Raw genomic sequence first — 22,376 nt, forward strand, 5'->3', positions numbered from 1 at the left:
CTACTTTTCGTGATTTTTATTAACGACCTGGATGTCGGGGTAGAAGGGTGGGTTGGCAAGTTTGCAGATGACACAAAGGTGGGAGGTGTTGTAGATAGTGTAGAGGATTCTCAAAGATTGCAGAGAGACATTGATAGGATGCAGAAGTGCGCTGAGAAGTGGCAGATGGAGTTCAACCCAGAGAAGTGTGAGGTGGTACACTTTGGAAGGACAAACTCCAAGGCAGAGTACAAAGTAAATGGCAGGATACTTGGTAGTGTGGAGGAGCAGAGGGATCTCGGGGTACACGTCCATAGATCCCTGAAAGTTGCCTCACAGGTGGATAGGGTAGTTAAGAAAGCTTATGGGGTGTTAGCTTTCATAAGTCGAGGGATAATGTTTAAGAGTCATGATGTAATGATGCAGCTCTATAAAACTCTGGTTAGGCCACACTTGGAGTATTGTGTCCAGTTCTGGTCACCTCACTATAGGATGTGGAAGCATTGGAAAGGGTACAGAGGAGATTTACCAGGATGTTGCCTGGTTTAGAAAGTATGCATTATGATCAGAGATTAAGGGAGCTAGGGCTTTACTCTTTGGAGAAGAGGAGGATGAGAGGAGACATGATAGAGGTGTACAAGATAATAAGAGGAATAGATAGAGTGGATAGCCAGCGCCTCTTCCCCAGGGCGCCACTGCTCAATACAAGAGGACATGGCTTTAAGGTAAGGGGTGGGAAGTTCAAGGGGGATATTAGAGGAAAGCTTTTTACTCAGAGTGGTTGGTGCGTGGAATGCACTGCCTGAGTCAGTGGTGGAGGCAGATACACTAGTGAAGTTTAAGAAACTACTAGACAGGTATATGGAGGAATCTAAGGTGGGGGCTTATATGGGAGGCAGGGTTTGAGGGTCAGCACAACATTGTGGGCTGAAGGGCCTGTACTGTGCTGTACTATTCTATGTTAAGACTTTAAATACATTCAATACATTTTGTTTTGGAGTTCCTAATTATTAAAGGGCAAGTTTCACATGGTTTGGGTGTTGGTACTTAAAAAGTAGTGAAGATATGTGTAATGTGATTAAAAATATATTTTATATACTTCCATCCAACAAGGCCGAAAGGAAGGTATAAGTGAGTGAGGACCAGATCTTGCAAATAGAGAAATCGTGTAAAGAGTGATTAACATTGCTAATCAAGGTATTGGAATAGGACATGATACTACAAACTGTGAGGCATTGGAATGTTGTTGGCATTTGTTGTCAAGAATGCTTTTGCATTTTTAAGGTGTTTTCCTCTATCAACTTGTGTATATTGAACAATCTGATCCCCATCTCATTGTTGTCTCATAATTAGCCGTTTTCTTAATTCTTCAAGTACCATAAACTTAAATTTGGGATGTTAAAAAATGAAACTCCTTTATTTAATCCAGTATCTCTCAAATTGTGTAGTTTTAATTGTTGAATTTTGCCTTTTAAATTTCCTAATATATCAGCATTCCATTGGATAGTTAATCCATGCTTGAGAGTGGCTAGGAATGGAGGGATGAGCAGTTTGTTTTGGTGTTCGTGGGTGACCAGGAACTGAGACTGTGGCATTTGGAGTTGGGGAAAATGTTTTATCAAGATTGCTATTGGAATTTGGGTTGTGGTGCGCTTGATGCTGCAATTGGATGGCTCTTAGAAGTCAGGAAATAGTAGTTAGCAAGGCAGTGAACCATTAATTAGTGCAGTTGTAACATCAGTCCTGTCAACTGTATCACCCATTCTGTGTATACATCTAGTACAGTTGAGACCATAAACACTTTGTGTGGCAGCTATGCTTAAGATTGGTGATCCTTCCAGAACATGAGGAAATTGTATTTGTTTGTCTGTCATAAGCCAACTGGAATGAATCACCGGATGTGCGCTTCAAAAAAACACTGAATTTTCCATCTCTCTGCGCTCACTCAGCCATGTTTCAATGTCCCCTTTTGTTTCCTTTAAAGAAATAAATTTGAGAACAAGTGTTAGACATTACGTTTCAAATTATGGTACATTATTTTGGTTATAATACATTTGTAGATGAATGAAAAACTGATCCAAATTAAGATCCAGTTTTATGCTACCATTAAACTCTTTAAAAGCTATATATCCATAAATATGAGTTTCTGTAGATGCTGGAAATCTCGAGCAACACAAACAAAGTGCTGGACGAACTCAACAGGTCAGGCAGCATCTATGGAGAGGAACAAACAATTTGGGCTGAGACAGTTTGTCAGTACTGAAAAGGAAGGAGGTAGAGCCAGAATGAGGAGGAGGAGGAGTGCATGCTTGAGTACAATAGGTGACACCAGGTGAGGGGATGTTGAGTGAGTGGGGGATAGGGGAGAAAATGAGTAGTGAGGTAAAGTACTGAAGTAGGAATGTGATATGAGAGGAGAGTGGGCCTTGGGGTGGGGGGGAGGGGAGGAGGAGAGGCACCAGAGGGAGGTGATGGGCAGTTAAGGAGAAAAAGGGTGATAGGGGTACCAGATGGGGAATGGAAAAATAGAGAAGGGGATGAAGGAGAAATTACCACAAGGTGGAGAAATTGATGTTCATGGCAGCAGGGTGGAGATTACCCTGAGGGAATGAGGTGTTGCTCTTCCAATCTGAGTGTGGACTCATTGTGGCAGTAGAGGAGGCCATGGACCAACATGTTGCAATGGGAATGAGAAGTCAAATTGAAATGAGTGGCCCCTGGGAAACCCTGTCTTTTGTGGCAGATGGAGCAAAGGTGGTTGTCGAAGTGGTGTCCCCAATGTACATTAAGTCTCAGCGATGTTGAGGCCATACCAGGAGCACTGAATACAATAGGTGATTCATCAACCTCTTCCCTCACCCGGAAAGACTGTTTGAGACCATGAATGGTGGTAAGGGACGAGGTGTGGCGGCAGGTGTAGCATTGGCCTGCTTGCAGGCATAAGTGCTGGGAGGGACAAGCTGACAAGGAAGTCACATGAAGAGCAATCCCTCTGTAGGGATTATGCCCATGTCCCTTTCTTGTTTGTGTGATGGCTGATTCAACCTTGCTCCTAGAAAAATTCATTCTTTTTAAACTTTAGACAGCACATATCCTTTAGTGAACACAGTGGAATAGTGCATAATCATATCTCCTGCCCTGCGATTAAATCACTTTACTGGCAGTTGGAGGAAGAGAATGGTCTTTCAGTGGATACACTCCTACTTCCTTTAAACAATAATTAACTGGTCTCTTAGAAACTTATATTTTTCCTGTAAGTCTTTATTCCGTGTGTTCCGCTGTTTACCTATATCAAGCCCTCAAAAAGAAGTAAAACATTTAAAAGCAAAAAAATGGATATTTCGCTCCATTTATTTCTGTGTTGTTTTGTACATGAGATTTACATACCAGTGCTGCAAATGATTCACAACACATTTTCAAAGCCCTTGGCTCTCCACTGGCTTTTTCTACCATAGAGCAGGGTTCTATGGGTTGCATGTACTATTTGATTCATGCCAGAGTAGTGGAAAGGTTCATACTGTATCTTTATGCAGCTAACCTTCCCTGCCTTCAACTAAATTTTGACCCCTCTGAATAGTTCAGGCTACTGCTGAAATTGGCCATTCTTAGTCTACCAGCAACCTTCTACTTGTTCAGCTGGGTGGGGCAGAATATGAAGTAATTTGATATTGCCATTGAAGCAGATCAGTACAAATCAGTTTTTTTCAGAAAAAGAATCTCTCACTCTGCAATGTATTGAGAGTAAATAGCAAAACATATTTGACAATCTGATCAGATAATTTGGCTTTAGTTATAGACTGAGAAGGTTTATTATATTGTTTCTTTTCCCCAAGTGAGAGCTACTCCCTTCAACAGCAATGCACTTCTGTTATGGACCATATTAGCAGATATTTCCTCTCTGCCGCAAATGGCAAAAAAATTTGGTCGAGATGGCAAGCTACATGTAGCTTCTCAATTCTCTTCACCTGTGGGAGATGAGAGAAAAAGGAAAAAAAAACACTTGTAATTTTCTCAGATGCCTTCAGTTTGTGCAATGTTGTTCCAAATCACTTATAGCACTATATGCTTCTGTAAGTACCATGCAGAAATACTTCTGCAAGAAAGCTATAACATTGAAATATGAAGTGAAACATTTTGATTAGGTTTTTAAATGCAATATTCTTGTATCAGTTTTGTTGTGACTACATGCCAGTACTGCTGAGTAAAATTTTTGTAGGAAATGTGAATTTATCATGTTGAAGCTGCTTAACTTTTAAAAAATGAAAAGAAGTAGTCGGTCTTTGTTTTACTTGGAATTCCATTTTTTTCTAACAGAGTGAGTTAAAATTGTGGAGACTGGATTTTGAGGTGAACAGTGTGAACAGAAATGGAGACAGGACAGTCCCTTGTGGCGCTTCAGTGCCACTTGCCACCATCTCAGACAGAGAACTACCCAGCCATACAAGCTGGGGTCTATGTGTCAGGTAGTCAGTAATCCAGGAGATGGTGGATTTGTCTATGCCCATCCTTTGCAGCTTCTTGCTGGGAAGAAGTGGCTGGATTGCATTGAAGGCACTGGAGAAATCAAAATGTGATTTTCACAATGCCACTAGCATCATCTAGGTGGGAGTGAGCTCTCTGCAACCGGTAGATGATGGCATCATCCACACCCACATGGGGTTGGTAGGCAAACTGTAGAGGGTCCAATGAAGATACCACCCTGCGGCCTGAGGTAAGTCAGGACCAGCTTCTCCAGTACCTTCATCACTTGAGAAGTGAGGGCATTTGGTCTGTAGTCTTTCAGTTGGGATGGAGTCGCAGCCTTCAGTACAGGAACCAAGCAGAAATCCTTGGTCTATACCCCTTTGTATTAGCTGTTTCTGCTCTGGGGAAACTACCTGGCTGTCCACCTGGACTATTCCTCTTATGTACACCCTATCAAGTCACCTCTCTGGAAGTTTTCCAAGAATAAGGCTCAGAGAGCAAGGGAAATGTACATGGCTATGCAAAACCATATTTTACAAAGGATAGAGGAGAGGCTAAAAACCCAGTAATATGAATACAGCAGGATGATTGTATGCATCTGCATTACATATCTTCTACTATCCAAAAGGGCTCATTTTCAAATCCTAGGTAACATTTCATCAGTTGAAAGTTACTGATCCAAATAAATCCACCCTCCCAACTCTCTCTGCAGCTTTGCCCCCCACCCCAAAAAGCTTGGATGCCAAAATACATTTATCTGTCGCTCTATTTGTGATTGAGTTAGTGCTGGTTTTTTTGTTTCAACAAATTATTTAAAATGGATTACAATTAAGTTTGTGGTTGTGCATGAATAACACACTAATTGAGCTGTTTCTTTTCACAATTCCAGCTCCACCTACCACTCAATTCTCCCTTGCCAGGCAGTGAGTTAACTAAGGAGCCATTTCGTTGGGATCAGCGATTATTTGCTCTAGTCTTGCGACTTCCTGGATTGATGCCCCTTGAAGCAGAGCAATTGGGTAGTGTGCCATCTGATGAGTCTGCCATTACACCTATGTGTGAGGTCACAGGAGGTGAGATCATCATTCAGTGGGCTAACTTACACTTTAAAATAATCCTTAAATCAATTTCCTTTTCTAAAATTAGTCGTGACAGAATTGCTGGATCTTTGTTTTGTCACTCAAATCCTAATGTACTTTGTGTCTGTAAAATTTTTTCAGTGACATTTATATTGGTTCATGTATGTATGGCATGGTGTTAGTCATGAGTTGGAGCTGGCAGAAGTTGCAGAACAAAATCTGATCAATTTAAAAACACTACATACATTTATGTATCATCTAGTTTTGAAATTCTCCAGAAATTTTAATAAACTAAAATATCATAGGCACAGCTAATTACAGAGAATGGAGGACAGTGGGTAAAACGGCAAGTAATAGCAAAGGAAATTCAGCTGTTTAAAAGTTCATGAAGAACAAGTGGACAAGGAGAGCAGTGTTTCGTTGGTACCTAGGAAGTTACTTTCACGTGAAGGTGGATGATGTGAGCCAGTTTCTGAATAACTACTTAGTTGTCTTCAAAGAAGTGGGGACTGATGCATTTGGAGTTGTGTGAATTATTGAATGGGATAAACTAGGTAAGAAGGGGAATACTAAAGGGGATTAGCATTCTCGAAAGTGAGTAAATTACTAGGTCTGGGTGAAGTACAGTACATTTTAGGCTATTAAAAGTTACAAGGAAAGGAAAATAGAGGCTTTTGACAATTTTTTTTCTGTATTTCCAGAAGTAGTTGCAGAGGCTGGTTAATGTTGTAATATTGTTTAAAAGAGGAGGAAGGCTTGTAAAGTAATTAAAGGCCAATCAACTCAACTATGAGAAAACTATTGAAGTCCGTTCTCAGACACACCATACATCTGTGGCTAGAAAGTCACAGATTAGTTAGTGTTAGCATGCATTTAGGAAAGGTAATGTTTGAGAAATCTGAAGGGTTGATTTGAAAAGTTTATGTAGTCTCATTGGATTTTTCTAACGCATTGGCATTTTAGAAATCCTGTAAAGCAAACTGAACAAAAAAGTAAAACGCCTTGTAACACAAGGGAGAGTAGTAAATCAGATCCAAAGTTAGTTCATTGTAAGTTACTGGTTGAGGATGTTTTTGTGATGGGAAGGTTATTAATATTTGGCCATAACAGGATTCGCTCCCTGATTCCTTTTTCTTTGGTGTGTTATTGGTTTAGACTGGGGTGACAATAAAAAAAAAACTTTGGGGCCACAATAGAACAGCAGTTAGCATGACACTATTACAGCTTGGGATGTTCCAGAGTATGGAGTTCAATTCTGACATTGTTTTGTAAGGGGTCTCTGTACGTACTCACATGGAATATGTGTGTTTTCCCGGGTGCTGTGGTTTCCTCCCACAGTCCAAAGACTTGCTTGGTAAGTTAATTGGTCATTGTAAATTGCCCTATGATTAGGTTAGGGTTAATTGGGGTGCTGGGGTGGCATGGCTCGAAGGGCCGAAAGGCCTACTCCATGCTGTATCACTAAATAAATGAAATTATCAGCATAAAATATTGGAAACACTGCAAGTCTGATGACATCAGTTGAGAGAGAAATGGAATTTCTGATTTAGATTTGAACTAGGAAACAAAACAAGCTGCCTTTAATTTGCAGAGAAGGTGGTGGGGAGGAAATGTGATGGAGAAATATATTAAAAGAGGGTATGTGAAAACAGACGCTTTGACCCATGATGTGCTGACCTTTTAACGTATTCTGAGATCAATCTAACACCTACTTCCTGCATAACCCTGCATTTTTTTTCTATTATCCATGTGCCTGTCTAAGTGTCTTAAATGTCTTTAAGGTTCAAAGGTCCAGTTTAGTGTCAGAGAGGTATATACAACATACATCCTGAAATGCTAATCTTTGCAAACATCCATGAAAACAGGTGCCTCAAAGAATGAACGACAGATAAACGCAAGAACCCCAAAGCCCCCCCCCAGCTCCCCTCCATTCTGTGTGTAAGCGGCAGCGAGCAACAATCCCCCTCCTCCCTCCCCCCGCCCCATCGGCAAAAAAAGCATCGGTACCACCACTGAGCACTCAGCGTGAGCAAAGCAATAGCCAAGACACAGATTTGTAGTTACCCCAAAGAGTTTGCGTTTCATCTGCATATAACATACCGCAGATTCTCTCTGTCCCTAATAAGGAAGAAAAAGGTGTCTCCGTTTTTCACCAGCGAGTGGGGAGGCATAACAAACAACTCACTGGTTTACGATGTTAAAAGTCTGTTGCGTTGCTTTTTCTGAGCTCTGTGACCGAAGATCGCAAAGATCTTAGGTCTTCGGACCCACAGCAGATAATCCTGACTCCCCCGACGACACACGGGTCTCCTGCAGTGACACCGACCCTCGATCCACCTGTCTCCAGAGCCCCGAGATCTTAGATTTCCGAATTCGAGCCAGACTCTCAGGCCGAACCCTTGGCATGCCGAACAAAGGCCAGTTATGGAACCCGAGAGCTGGTCCCATTCTGGCAAGGAAGCGAAGTCAACGTGCAACTCCTAGGTCAGGGTCTTCAAAGGAACCCTGAAAGGGAAAAATAAAGATATTAAAAGATGGAAGTGGAGCTGTTTCTGAAGATGCAAGCAAAGGAGTCGCCGTTTAGTATTTCAGCCTCCTGCTTTGGTTTTACTAATTTCTTGTTACTTTACTCTTACTGTGCTTATGTGCATCCTTTCACTCAATTACACACGCCTTTTTGATAAAGTTCCTTCAAAAAACGTTTTCTGGTTATATCATCTAGTCTTGGCATGGAACCTATTATAGTGATCAAAACAAGCATTCTAACTGAAGCTCCACATGACCAGATGAGGATAAGTCTGTTGTTCTTTTGACGCACTTTAAATTTCCGGTCGGTATGACAGAATGCTCGTGGATAACACACATCAAAGTTGCTGGTGAACGCAGCAGGCCAGGCAGCATCTGTAGGAAGAGGTGCAGTCGACGTTTCAGGCCGAGACCCTTCGTCAGGACTAACTGAAGGAAGAGTGAGTAAGGGATTTGAAAGTTGGAGGGGGAGATCCAAAATGATAGGAGAAGACAGGAGGGGGAGGGATAGAGCCAAGAGCTGGACAGGTGATAGGCAAAAGGGGATACGAGAGGATCATGGGACAGGAGGTCCGGGAAGAAAGACAAGGGGGGGGGACCCAGAGAATGGGCAAGAGGTATATTCAGAGGGGCAGAGGGAGAAAAAGGAGAGTGAGAGAAAGAATAAGTAACAGATGGGGTACGAGGGAGAGGTGGGGCCTTAGCGGAAGTTAGAGAAGTCGATGTTCATACCATCAGGTTGGAGGCTACCCAGACAGAATATAAGGTGTTGTTCCTCCAACCTGAGTGTGGCTTCATCTTTACAGTAGAGGAGGCCGTGGATAGACATGTCAGAATGGGAATGGGATGTGGAATTAAAATGTGTGGCCACTGAGAGATCCTGCTTTCTCTGGCGGACAGAGCGTAGATGTTCAGCAAAGCGACTTCTCTAACTTCTGCTAAGGCCCCACCTCCCCCTCGTACTCCATCTGTTACTTATTTTTATGCACACATTCTTTCTCTCACTCTCCTTTTTCTCCCTCTGTCCCTCTGAATATACCTCTTGCCCATCCTCTGGGTCCCCCCCCCCCAGTCTTTCTTCCCGGCCCTCCTGTCCCATGATCCTCTCGTATCCCCTTTTGCCTATCACCTGTCCAGCTCTTGGCTCTATCCCTCCCCCTCCTGTCTTCTCCTATCATTTTGGATCTCCCCCTCCCCCTCCAACTTTCAAATCCCTTACTCTTCCTTCAGTTAGTCCTGACGAAGGGTCTCGGCCTGAAACGTCGACTGCACCTCTTCCTACAGATGCTGCCTGGCCTGCTGCGTTCACCAGCGACTTTGATGTGTGTTGCTTGAATTTCCAGCATCTGCAGAATTCCTGTTTGCTCGTGGATAAGTTTAATGGATACATGTGTTCATGTTGTTGGCAGAGCCAGCACATTGACTATCCTTAAATGAGAAAACACGCTGGTCTTTCAAAACACTGAAATCTGTGAAGATTTTGCCCCAAAGAAAGGCAGCTTGTTGGTGAATTTGAGAAACTTGACCCAAACCAATTCAGAAGTGTGAGCTGTGTTTCTGTGGATACGGTGCCAGATCTCTTTACCAAAAGGATAGTCATGAAATTGATGCTTTTTTTCAACAATAATCTGAGTTTTGTTGTCACTTATTCCAGAGAGATTTAATTGAATTTAAATCCCCCTATGTGGTACCAGATTCAATCTGTATTTCAATATTGGCAAACCTATTTACCCTCAATGAGCTGGAGAATGTATTACAAATGCATGTAATAGTTAATTGAACAGTTCTTATTAAAATTAAGACTCAGCTGATCTGTTAAGTTTGAATTTTGGCTTGAGGTTATGTAGAATGTAAGGTTGATTATCCTAGCGCACTGCAGTTATGTGCCTACTTCAAATTATACATGAGGTAGGCTTTTATTGAAAAAAAATAGCATTTGGTCTATTGGCACCTGTATGATTGATCTAAAAATGCTTGTTCAAGCAGTGAATCTATCATGTGAAGCACACTACAGGCCACTCCCCTGCCATTCCCCTTCCCCACACGTTTGTCCCCCTTCGCCCACACCTCAGCGAGTTCCGTGTTCGCCACGATGCGGAACTTTTCTTCCGCCGTCTCCGTCTCCGAGCCTACTTCTTCGGCAAGGACTCTTCTACCCCCACCGATGACCCCTTCTCCCGTCTTCAACCCTCCTCTTCTTCATGGACACCCCGCTCTGGTCTTCTGCCTGCTCTGGATCTCTTTATTGCCAACTGCCGACGGGACATCAACCGTCTCGACTTCACCGCACCTTGTTCCCATTCCAACCTCACTCCTTCGGAACGCTCTGCTCTCCACTCCCTCCGCACTAATCCTAACCTTATTATTAAACCCGCTGATAAAGGGGGTGCTGTTGTAGTCTGGCGTACTGACCTCTACCTTGCCGAGGCACAGCGACAACTCGCGGATACCTCCTCTTATTTACCCCTCGATCGTGACCCCACTAAGGAGCACCAGGCCATTGTCTCCCACACTATCACCGACTTTATCCGCTCAGGGGATCTCCCATCCACTGCTACCAACCTTATAGTTCCCACACCCCGCACTTCCCGTTTCTACCTCCTACCCAAGATCCACAAACCTGCCTGTCCTGGCCGACCTATTGTCTCAGCTTGCTCCTGCCCCACCGAACTCGTTTCTGCATACCTCGACACTGTTTTATCACCCCTTGTTCAATCCCTTCCGACCTATGTTCGTGACACTTCTCACGCTCTTAAACTTTTCGATGATTTTAAGTTCCCTGGCCCCCACCGCTTTATTTTCACCATGGATGTCCAGTCCTTATATACTTCCATCCCCCATCAGGAAGGTCTCAAAGCTCTACGCTTCTTTTTGGATTCCAGACCTAATCAGTTCCCCTCTACCACCACTCTGCTTCGTCTAGCGGAATTAGTCCTTACTCTTAATAATTTCTCCTTTTGCTCCTCCCATTTCCTCCAAACTAAAGGTGTAGCTATGGGCACCCGTATGGGTCCTAGCTATGCCTGCCTTTTTGTTGGGTTTGTGGAACAATCTATGTTCCGTGCCTATTCTGGTATCTGTCCCCCACTTTTCCTTCGCTATATCGACGACTGCATTGGCGCTGCTTCCTGCACGCATGCAGAACTCGTTGACTTTATTAACTTTGCCTCCAACTTTCACCCTGCCCTCAAGTTTACCTGGTCTATTTCCGACACCTCCCTCCCCTTTCTAGATCTTTCTGTCTCTGTCTCTGGAGACAGCTTATCCACTGATATCTACTATAAGCCTACTGACTCTCACAGCTATCTGGACTATTCCTCTTCTCACCCTGTCTCTTGCAAAAACGCCATCCCCTTCTCGCAATTCCTCCGTCTCCGCCGCATCTGCTCTCAGGATGAGGCTTTTCATTCTAGGACGAGGGAGATGTCTTCATTTTTTAAAGAAAGGGGCTTCCCTTCCTCCACTATCAACTCTGCTCTTAAACGCATCTCCTCCATTTCACGTACATCTGCTCTCACTCCATCCTCCCGCCACCCCACTAGGAATAGGGTTACCCTGGTCCTCACCTACCACCCCACCAGCCTCCGGGTCCAACATATTATTCTCAGTAACTTCCGCCACCTCCAACGGGATCCCACCACTAAGCACATCTTTCCCTCCCCCCCTCTCTGCATTCCGCAGGGATCGCTCCCTACACAACTCCCTTGTCCATTCGTCCCCCCCATCCCTCCCCACTGATCTCCCTCCTGGCACTTATCCGTGTAAGCGGAACAAGTGCTACACATGCCCTTACACTTCCTCCCTTACCACCATTCAGGGCCCCAAACAGTCCTTCCAGGTGAGGCATCACTTCACCTGTGAGTCGACTGGGGTGATATACTGCGTCCGGTGCTCCCGATGTGGCCTTTTATATATTGGTGAGACCCGACGCAGACTGGGAGACCGCTTTGCTGAACATCTACGCTCTGTCCGCCAGAGAAAGCAGGATCTCCCAGTGGCCACACATTTTAATTCCACATCCCATTCCCATTCTGACATGTCTATCCACGGCCTCCTCTACTGTAAAGATGAAGCCACACTCAGGTTGGAGGAACAACACCTTATATTCCGTCTGGGTAGCCTCCAACCTGATGGCATGAACATTGACTTCTCTAACTTCCACTAGGCCCCACCTCCCCCTCGTACCCCAGCTGTTACTCATTTTTATGCACACATTCTTTCTCTCACTCTCCTTTTTCTCCCTCTGTCCCTCTGAATATACCTCTTGCCCATCCTCTGGGTCACCCCCCCCCCCGTCTTTCTCCCTAGGCCTCCTGTCCCATGATCCTCTCGTATCCCCTTTTGCCTATCACCTGTCCAGCTCTTGGCTCTATCCCTCCCCCTCCTGTCTTCTCCTATCATTTTGCCTCTCCCCCTCCCCCTCCAGCTTTCAAATCCCTTACTCACTCTTCCTTCAGTTAGTCCTGACGAAGGGTCTCGGCCTGAAACGTCGACTGCACCTCTTCCTAGAGATGCTGCCTGGCCTGCTGCGTTCACCAGCAACTTTGATGTATGTTGCTTGAATTTCCAGCATCTGCAGAATTCCTGTTGTTTGTGGTACAGGTGTTCAGGTTAAAGAAACTTGCCTGTAGTTGTCTTGGATACCATCTCTATCTTGCAGTCATTTCAGCTTACTCGGAACAAGGTATTCCCCTTGCATGGCTGACCTATTAGACATATTAGGTCAGAGATAAACCACTGGAGGGACTCAGTGGATCAGGCGGAATCTGTAGAAGGAAATGAAGTGTTGATATTTTGGGTGGAGACACTTCATCTGGACTAGTTACTTTCTTGTTACACAAGTATCTTGTTGAGTTCCAAAAACCTGGCTTGTATCATGGTCTAAAATTTGCAATATGCCACGCGTAGGTGTTGATTTTCAGATTGATTGACCAGCCAAAGTGAATATATTGGTTCTCAAGGTGTTAATTTTTAGGAGTTGTGAAGTGTAAATGAACTTCTGGACATGTTCAGCAGGTCAGCCAGCATGCATAGAGAGATGATTAACATTTCAGGCTGATGACTTTTGTTCAGAGCTTTGCTGTGAAGCTGCATGAATACACTTGTCTGTGTGCATAACACAGGTAACTATCATTGTACAGCTGGTTGCACCAATGTTGGTTGGTGTTTTGTATTGCAATGTGGATATGAACTGCACGTGTACAGTAGGCCATGTTGAGTAAAAGGCAGGAATTTTACTGTTAATCTCTTGTGTCCCATTTACTACTTGTACACCAGTTACATGATCTGTTATCCCATGCAGTAACTTGTCAGAGAATTGATCCTTTATTCTACCCCACTCAGCTGAAAAAAGGAACTTGTAATGTTTGAGACAGGCATCTTAACTTTCAACTTTTTCTGGTGTTTTGATACATTAGATATTTTAGAATTTTATTTTGGCTAAATTTAATATGAACAATATTCTTGCAAAGATTTCTATACTATTTTTGTCCTATTAAAATGTTGCCAAATATAGCTAACATTGCACTTCTTTCTGTGAATGTTCTAGGTCGTTCATACTGTGTGTGCACACAGCGAATGCTGCTTCAGTGTCTGGAGTCACTTGTGCAAAAAGTACAAAGTGGAGTGGTGCTGCACTTTGAAAAAACTGGTCCAGATCCACCACCTATTGGTGAAGGTCAGTTGGGACTTTGCAAGCACTGATGACCGAAACTAAATTACCTAATTCCCATGACTTGTACATTAGAGTGTGATTAGTGATTTTTTTTTGTGGTGAGAGTGCCAATCAAAGAGGAGTGGTTATAATGAAACAAAGAAAGAGGAAATGGCCAGTCAGGTTGTGCAACTTTTTTTTTCACTTTATCATGTCTGATTCGTATATGGAAACCCCATTTTCTTGCTTTGATACTACAATCCTTGAAATGCTTCTCAAAGAATCTGTTCTTTTTGATTCTGAAATCATAACCTTGGTGGAAGGAAGTTTGGTAATAGTGTTCCAGATTTCAATGATCACAGGTGTTAAGAATCTTCTTTTACCTTGTTCTAATTTTGTTTATGTCATTGCTATGTACTTGCAGGAATAAGTTCTATTTATCTATCCTATTAAATTTTATGCCAATAAGAAGAATAAGCCATTGGCAGTGCACAGTAAATTTTGAAGTTTGACTAGGTTCTGACTGTTTGGCCAGTGGTATAGTGTGCAGGTGACCCTTACATTGCAGAAGAGTTGCATTTCTGGAGGACAATCTGTATTTGAATTTCCAAAGGTGCAAGTCCTCTTTTCCCATTGAATACAGTTTTACAAGCTGAAATGTTCTCCTCTGGGATGCTTTTCTCCCATATTAAAATACTTCATCATGGATGACAAGTGTTAAATAGTTGCACTTGGTTATTTAACAGCTGAGGCCAACATTAGACTCAGGAGAGGCTGTTTGGGAGATGGGCCAGGCATGTAGATTAGAGTTATGGACCACTAAAGCACAGAAACAGGCCCTTTGGCCATTCTAGTCTTTGCTGAACTGTTATTCTGCCCAGTCCAATTGCCCTGCATGTGGACCATAGCCCTCCATACCCTTCCCATCTATATACTTAACCAAACTTTTCTTAACTGTTGCTATCGAACCCACATTCACCACTTCCATTGGTAGCTCAGTCCACATTTGCACCACCCTCTGAATGAAGAAGTTTCCTCTGAGGTTCCAGTTTCAATATTTCATCTTTCACCTTTAGCCTATGACCTCTACTTCTTGTCTCACTCAACTTCAATGGAAAAAGCCTGCTTGCATTTAGCCTGTCTATGCCCCTCATAATTTTGTACACGTCTATTTAAAAATCTCCTCATTTTCATATGCTCCAGAGAATAAAGCCCTAACTTATTCAACCTCCTCCTGTAGATCAGATCCTCAAGTTTCAGCAACATCTTTGTAAATCTTCTGTGTACTCTTTCAATCTTATCGATATCTTCCATGTAGGTAGTTAACCAGAACTGTGCCCAGAACTCCAAATTAGGCCTCACCACCATCTTGTATAATTTCAAAAAAACATTCCAACACCTCTACATAAAATGTTGATTTATGGAGGCCAATGTGTCAAAAACTCTCTATACAACCCTATCTACCTATGACTCCTCTATCAAGGAATTGTATATCTGTATTCCCAGATCCCTTTGTTCTACCACCTTCCTGAGTGCTTTACCATTCACTTTTAAAGTACTACTCTGATTTATTCTCCCAAAGTGCAACACCCCACACTTGTCTGCATTAAAAACCATGTGCCATTTTTCCAACTGGTTCAGATCCCACTGCAAGCTTTGATAGCCTTCCTCTCTGTCCACAGCGCCTCCAGTGTTGGTGTCATCCTCAATTTTGATGATCCAGATGGGCACATTATCATTCAGATCATTAATATAGATAACAAACAGCACATACTCCGCATTGATCCTTGCAGCACACCACTAGTCACAGGCCTCCAGTCCAATACAGGACTTGGTCAAATGCCTTGCTAAAGGTCATGTAGACAAAGCCCACTGCCTTCCCTTCATCAACTTTCCTGGTAACTTCCTTAGAAAAAAGATTGGATAGACATGACTTACCACCCAAAAAGATATGTTGACTATCCCTGATCATGCCTGTCTATCGAAATACTTGTATATCTTGTCCCTAGAACACCTTCCAACAATTTAACCACTACTTAAATCAGATTCATCTGCCTCTGTAATTTCCCAGTTTATTCTTGGAACCTTTCTTGAACAGTGAAGCAACGTTAGCTGTCCTCCAATGCTTAAGCACCTCACCTGTGGCTAAGGACATTGTAAATATCTCTGCCAGGGCTCCTGCAATTTCTGCACTTACCTCCCACAAGGTGCGAGGTGACACCTTGTCAGGCTCTGGGGACTTAACCACCCTAATTTGCCTCAAGGCAGCAAACAGGTTTTGGGAACTGGGATATCAAGAAAAGGGATGGGGTTTGAGAATTAAGATTCATGGGAGAAAGATGGTGTAGATGGAATTTGGGGTGTAAAGGGTGCACAATGACTTGGGGAAAGTGGGAGGAATTAGAAAATGCCAAGGGCTAGCTATGGCTACTGTAACTACCCATAATGCAATGCATCAGAGAAAGTACCTTGTAGATGAAGGACATGGCAGCAGTGCACTCTTAAATATCTGTTCACATGTCCTCAGGCTGGAAAGAGCATGCCCAAGGAGGAACTTTGCTGTGACTGCCAACTCAATTAATGTAGTAACTTCATATCCAAACTTTATTACTCCATAGCATTGAGAGACTAAAAATAGATTGGAAAAAATGTCTTGCAGTTTGTTTCCCACATCAATTTCCTATCTCGTATTTGAGTAGTGATTTGTGAAGCTGAAATGTTTGTTACCTCAACAGTTGCAATATAGGAGTCAATTGTTTTCACACTGGTCTAGTGAATTTGTTGTTTATTGTGTGATATAATAAAGGCTTATTGCAGTATGACAACACCTCTCCCATCTCAGTTATAACATCAAGGATATATTCTGAGGATACTAGTTTATCCAAAGCTTAAACAAGTTAGACTAATGAAGGCTACATTGGAAGAATGTCAAGAGGATTCTTAAGTGACTAACCTTTTAGCAGAGCCAGAATGTGAAGTTGTAAACAACAAATGTGATTTGCTGCTTGGCTTTTGGGTTGAACATTTGTCCAAGACTCACTGATATATAGAAACAAAAAGAGCTGAAGGTCTTTGCAGATCTTGCACAAAAAAAGTGTGAGAAGGACGAGACATAGGAGGTAAATGACATATTATGAAACATTCTAAATGTATCAGATATGTTCTTGTGAGCATGTTGAAACAGAATTGTTGAGAAAGAAATCTTGGATTTATTTCATATTTGGTTGCAACATCAGGGAATTGTGGCATGTTCATGGGGCATTGAAGTGCAGTGAGATGAACATGACAATAAGACAGGTTTATGTTTATTCACTACAAATTAACAGTGCTGTTTCATTTGGCCATTTTCAGTCTGTTTTTCAAAAGTACAAGTGCGAGAAAGCAATGAAGTTCTAAACTGGATTCTAATCGCAGCTGTTTCACTTTATACTTGCTGAATGAAAGCTCTCTGCTTGGTCTGAGCATTTTGAATATTATTTCTGAAAGCCCAGAATAATCACATTAAACATTTGCAGTTATTAAAATCTTGCCATCTTTGACTCTATGCTCATGTGGTTTTGATTAATTACTACAAGATTCACTCTGACCTGAAATCCAGACTATTTACATGTATCATCAAAATATTGATCTGTGTAACCTCAATCCTGCTAACATTTGGGTGGAGAGGAGTAATTAAAAAAAAATGTTTTATTTGAACAGGCTTCAACCAACATTCCAGTAAGGTGGATTTAAAAAATATTTTCATTCAGCCATCTTGCATACACTCTTGTCTTCGCTTACCATGTTTTAATTTCATTCTTTATCATTAGAAAGAATTAGTTTAATCATGAAGAATGATGAAAATGTTTTAGGCTGTAAGCTAGTTTTGCTTTGTGGAGTTGCTTGTTTCAAATTTAATGATTAGAATCCTGTCAAATATTTTTGAAAAAAGACATTTTTGGAAAGGTCTATGAGTAGAAAAGTTGTTCAGTGTTGGTCTTCATTTAACCAGGAATAATTAATATTCTCTGAATGTTTATCTTTGCTGTTCTGAATTTTTTTGTTAATGCACAAAAGGTAACAGCCAACCAAAGACTCCCAAGGTGCCTTCATTTTGGTTGTTCTTTGGTTGAGTGTGGGTGGATAAATGTGAATTTATCATTAAGGATGTGCCCAGTACTGTCGCTACAACTTGTAATAATTTTATGCTCATTTAGCCTATTGTTATGGATAATAGGTCCTTGTATTTTAAAGCACATTTTATCCATTTCAGACATCCTTGGGACTAGGATGTGAAAACGTAGCTATTTCTCACAACATCAAATTAAGACAGCTCTGTACTACAAGACCATGCCCATAAATTCAAATAACCAGTGGGAAACTTTGTTCTACTAAATCAAGAGTAATATTTGAAATGAAGGTCCTACAATTGAAAGGCCACCCAAGAATCTGAGTCCCTCGTTTGCCTGACCTCCTTTGTAATTGCAATCGTTACATACAGTGGATGGAAGATGTGAAGTTCTTTGTGCAAGGTATTGTAGTATTTTGAAACAACTAATGGTAAATATGGTGGTTCATCACATGAATGCTGTTTATCTGTTCTAGATGGTGCTCCTGATGCCCTTAAATCTACCCCACTGCTTGGACCACAACTCTGGCACAGTTGTCACAAACTCATTTATGTGCGTCCCAACCACAAAACTGGTGTTCCAGTTGGACATTGGCCCATCCCTGAATCCTTTTGGCCAGACCAAAACTCTCCAACCCTAGTAAGTTGTGGTTGTGTGCATTTAATACATTTCGTATCTCTTGAGGCATATGGTATAGCAAAAATGGTGGGAAGGTGGAAGATTGGAAAGATTTTAAAAATCAATAGAAGATAAGCTAGCCAATAATACAAACGAGCACACCAGAAGATTTCTTTTCGGGTATAAAGAGGGAAGAGTGGACATTGGACTGTAGGGAAATGATGTTGGAGAGGTAGTAATGGGGGACAAAGAAATGGCAGACGAACTGTTAAGTATTTTGCATTAGTCTTCACTGTCGAAGACATTAGCAGCATGCCAGATGATTGAGTTCAACTGAAAATTTGATAGGGAGAAAGTAAAGTTTGACATAGCAGTATTTCAGTGGAGTAAAGGAAATTACAGTGGTATGAGAGGGGAGTTGGCCAAAGTGGAAGGAGATGCTGGCAGTGATGACAGCAGAACAGCAATGGCTTGAGTTTCTGTGGAAAAAATGAGGAAGGTGCAGGATAGATGTATTCCAAAAACTAAGAAATAATAGTACAACTGTGGCTGACAAGGGATGTCACAGCTAATGTAAAAGCAAACGAGGGCACACAACAAAGTAGAAATTAGGGGGAAGATAGAGGATTGGGAAGCTTTTGAAAACTTGCACAGAGCAGCTAAAAGAATAATTAGGAGGGAAAAGATGAAATATGAAAGCTAGCTAGCAAACAATATCAAGGTGGATAGAAAAAGCTTTTTCAAGTATATGGAAAATCAAAGATAGATGAGAGCAGATATAGGACTGCTAGAAAATAAGACCGAAGAAATAATATCGGGGACAAGGAGAGGGCAGATTAACTTAAATGAGTATTGTGCATCAGTCTTCACTGTGGAAGACACTAGTAGTATGCCAGGTGTTGAAAGGTGTGAGGGAGGAGAAGTGTGTGCTGAAAGATCTGAAGGTTCATAAGTCATCTGGACCAGATGAACTGCACCCTAGGGTTCTGAAAAAGGTAGTGGTAGAGATTGTGGAGGCATTACTAATGATCCTTCAAGAATCATTGGACTCTGGTTATGGTTCTGGAGGCCTGGAATATTGCAAATGTCACTCTACTCTTTCAGAAAGGAGGAGGGCAGCAAAAAGGAAATTATAGGCCAATTAGTCTGGCCTCAGTGTTTGGGAAGATGTTGGAGTCAGTTGTTAAGTACGAGGTTATGGAGTACTTGGTGACACAGAACAGCGTAGGACAAAGTCAGTATGGTTTCCTAAAGGGAAAATCTTACTGACGAACTGTTGGAATTCTTTGAGGAGACTACAAGTACAATAGATAAAGAGGATGCAGTGGATGAGGCTTTTCAGTAGCCTTTTGATAAAGTGCTACACATGAGGCTGCTTACCAAGTTAAGAGCCCATGGTATTACAGGAAAGTTACTTGCATGGTTTGAGCATTGGCTGATCGGTAGGAGGCAGCGACTGGAAATGTAAGAATCCTTTTCTGGTCGGCTGACTAGTGGTGTTCCGCAGGGATCAGCGTTGGGACTGCTTTTTATGCTGTATATCAGTGATTTAGATGATGGAATAGATGGCTTTGTTGCCAAGTTTGCAGATGATATGGAGATTGGTGGAGGGGCAGGTAGTGTTGAGGAAACGGGTAGGATGCAGAAGGACTTAGCCAGATTAGGAGAAGGGGCAAGAAAGTGGCAAATGAAATACGATGGTGGAAAATGCACAGTGTTGCACTTTAGTCGAAGAAATAAATGTGCAGACTATTTTCTAAATGGGGAGAAAATCCAAAAATCTGTGATGGAAAGGGACCAGGGAGTCCTCGTGCAGAACACCCAAAAGGTTAACTTGCAAGTTGAGTCGGTGGTGAGGAAGGCAAATGCAATGTTAGCATTCATTTCAAGAAGTTTAGAATACAGGAGCAGGGATGTGAAGCTGAGGCTTAAAAGGCACTGGTAAGGCCTCGCCTTGAATACTGTGACCAGTTTTGGGCTCCTTATCCAAGAAAAGATGTGTTGGCATTGGAGAGGGTTTAGAGGGAGTTCACAGGGATGATTCTGGGAACGTTTATTGGTTCTGGGCGTGTACTAATTTGTGGAATTTGTTTCCACAGGCAGTTGTGGATGCCAGGTCGTTGGGTGTATTTAAGGTGGAAATTGAAAGGTTCTTGATTGGCCACAGTATTGAAGGTTATGGGGAGAAGGCCAGGGAGTGGGGCTGAGGAGGGGAAAAAGGATCAGCCATGATTGATTGGTGAGCAGACCCGATGGGCCAAATGGCCCAATTCTGCTCATATGTCTTCTGGTCTTATGCCAGAAATTCAAGAGTGTCAGGGGGCAAAAGTAAGTGTAATTGCTATGACTAAGGAGAAGATGCTTGGAAAGCTGAAAGGTCTAAAGGTAGATAGGTCACCTGGACCAGATGGACTACAATCAGTGTTCTGAAACAGGGAGCTGATGAGAATATGGAGGCATTTTTTTTTAGAGATTTTTCAAGAGTCACTGGATTCTGAAATGGTTTTGGAGGACTGGAAGATTGGAAATATCACTCTACTCTTGGGAGGGAGGGAGGGAGGCAAAATAACAGGAAATTATAGACCAGTCAGCCTGACTTCAGAGTTGGGAAGATGTTGGAGTTGTTTATTAAGGAAAAGGTTTCAGGATATTTGGAGGCATATGATATAATAGGTGTAAGTTAAGATGGGTTTTCTTCAGGAGAAATCATGCTTGACTTAAAAAAATGGAATTCATTGAAGAGTTAACAGGCAGCACAGACAAAAGGTCAGTAGTTGCTGTTTACTTGGATTTTCAGAAGACCTTTGACAATTTGCCACATATGAGGCTGCTAAACAAGATGAGAGCCCATAGTATAGGGAAGGTGTTAGCTTGGATAGGAACTTGGTTGAGTGGCAGAAGGCAGAGTGGGAATAAAAGGGGCCTTTTCTGGTTGGCTGTCAGTGACTTGTGTTCTTCAGGGATCGGTGTTGTATCCACTACTTCTCAGTTTGTATGTTAATGATCTAAATGACAGAATTCATGGCTTTGTGGCCTAGTTTGTGGATGATACAAAGGTAGATGGAGGGGCAGGGAGTCTGCAGAATGACTTAGATACATTGGGAGAATGTGCAAAGAGGTAGCAATTGGAATGCAATGTCGGAAAGTGAACGGTCAGGTACTTCAGTAGAAAGAATAAACACTATTTTCTGAATGAGGAGCAAATTCAGAAATGAGGTACAAATGGACTTGGGAGTCCTCATGCAGGATTCCCTAAAGTTAACTTGCAGACTGAGTCAGTTGTAAGGATGGTAGATACAATTCTAGTGGTCATTTCGAGGGGACTAAAATCTAAGAGCAAGGATGTAATGCTGAGGCTTTATAAGGTGTTGGTCAGACCACACTTGGAGTATTGTGAGCAGTTTTGGGCCTCTTATCTAAGAAAGGATATGCTGGCACTGCAGAGGTTCATAAGAATGATTCCAGGAATGAAAATGTTAGCATGTGAGGAGTGTTTGATTATTTTGGACATGTATCTGCTGGAGTTTTGAAGAATGTTGGGGGGCGGGGGGTGGAGAGAATTTCTGAAAGCTACCGAATATTGAAAGTGGATGTGGAGAGGATCATCCAAGAGTGGGTGACACAACATCAGAATAGAAGACCATCCTTTTGGAACAGAGATGAGGAGGAATTTCTTTTGGCAGAGGGTGGTGAAAGAGTGGATTGCTAACAAAATTGGGAATTACAGAAGAAACTTTGTCATATTGCTCCAGTACTTTAGCACAACATTTTCTTAATGTTTGATTACTTTCAGTTTTGGTTGAACAGAACTCCTAAAATCATAAAGTTTTATATGTTAATATTGTAAATTTGAGTTGGTGTTCTCTTCACTCTGCCATTTATTACTTAAAAGGCATACTGTTTACACCCATACTCTTGACTTGGCTGGCTGATGATTACAACTTGTGA

General features: G+C 42.2%; 1 protein-coding gene across 3 annotated transcripts in view; it reads left to right on the top strand.

Moving 5' to 3' along the window:
• The window catches only part of LOC134348147 (integrator complex subunit 6-like), a 123,014-nt gene that overhangs the window by 49,918 nt on the left and 50,720 nt on the right, over nucleotides 1-22,376 (top strand). For all 3 annotated transcript variants that reach the window (XR_010018361.1, XM_063051099.1, XM_063051101.1), the window contains exons 5-7: nucleotides 5,333-5,516; nucleotides 13,597-13,725; nucleotides 18,286-18,449. Coding sequence is in view for 2 of the 3 variants with exons in the window: in XM_063051099.1 (XP_062907169.1) it covers nucleotides 5,333-5,516; nucleotides 13,597-13,725; nucleotides 18,286-18,449 (477 nt within the window). In the remaining variant the exon portion in view is untranslated. The remainder of the gene's footprint in view (nucleotides 1-5,332; nucleotides 5,517-13,596; nucleotides 13,726-18,285; nucleotides 18,450-22,376) is intronic.

Source organism: Mobula hypostoma, chromosome 6, assembly GCF_963921235.1.
Source record: "Mobula hypostoma chromosome 6, sMobHyp1.1, whole genome shotgun sequence".
Classification (NCBI taxonomy): domain Eukaryota; kingdom Metazoa; phylum Chordata; class Chondrichthyes; order Myliobatiformes; family Myliobatidae; genus Mobula; species Mobula hypostoma.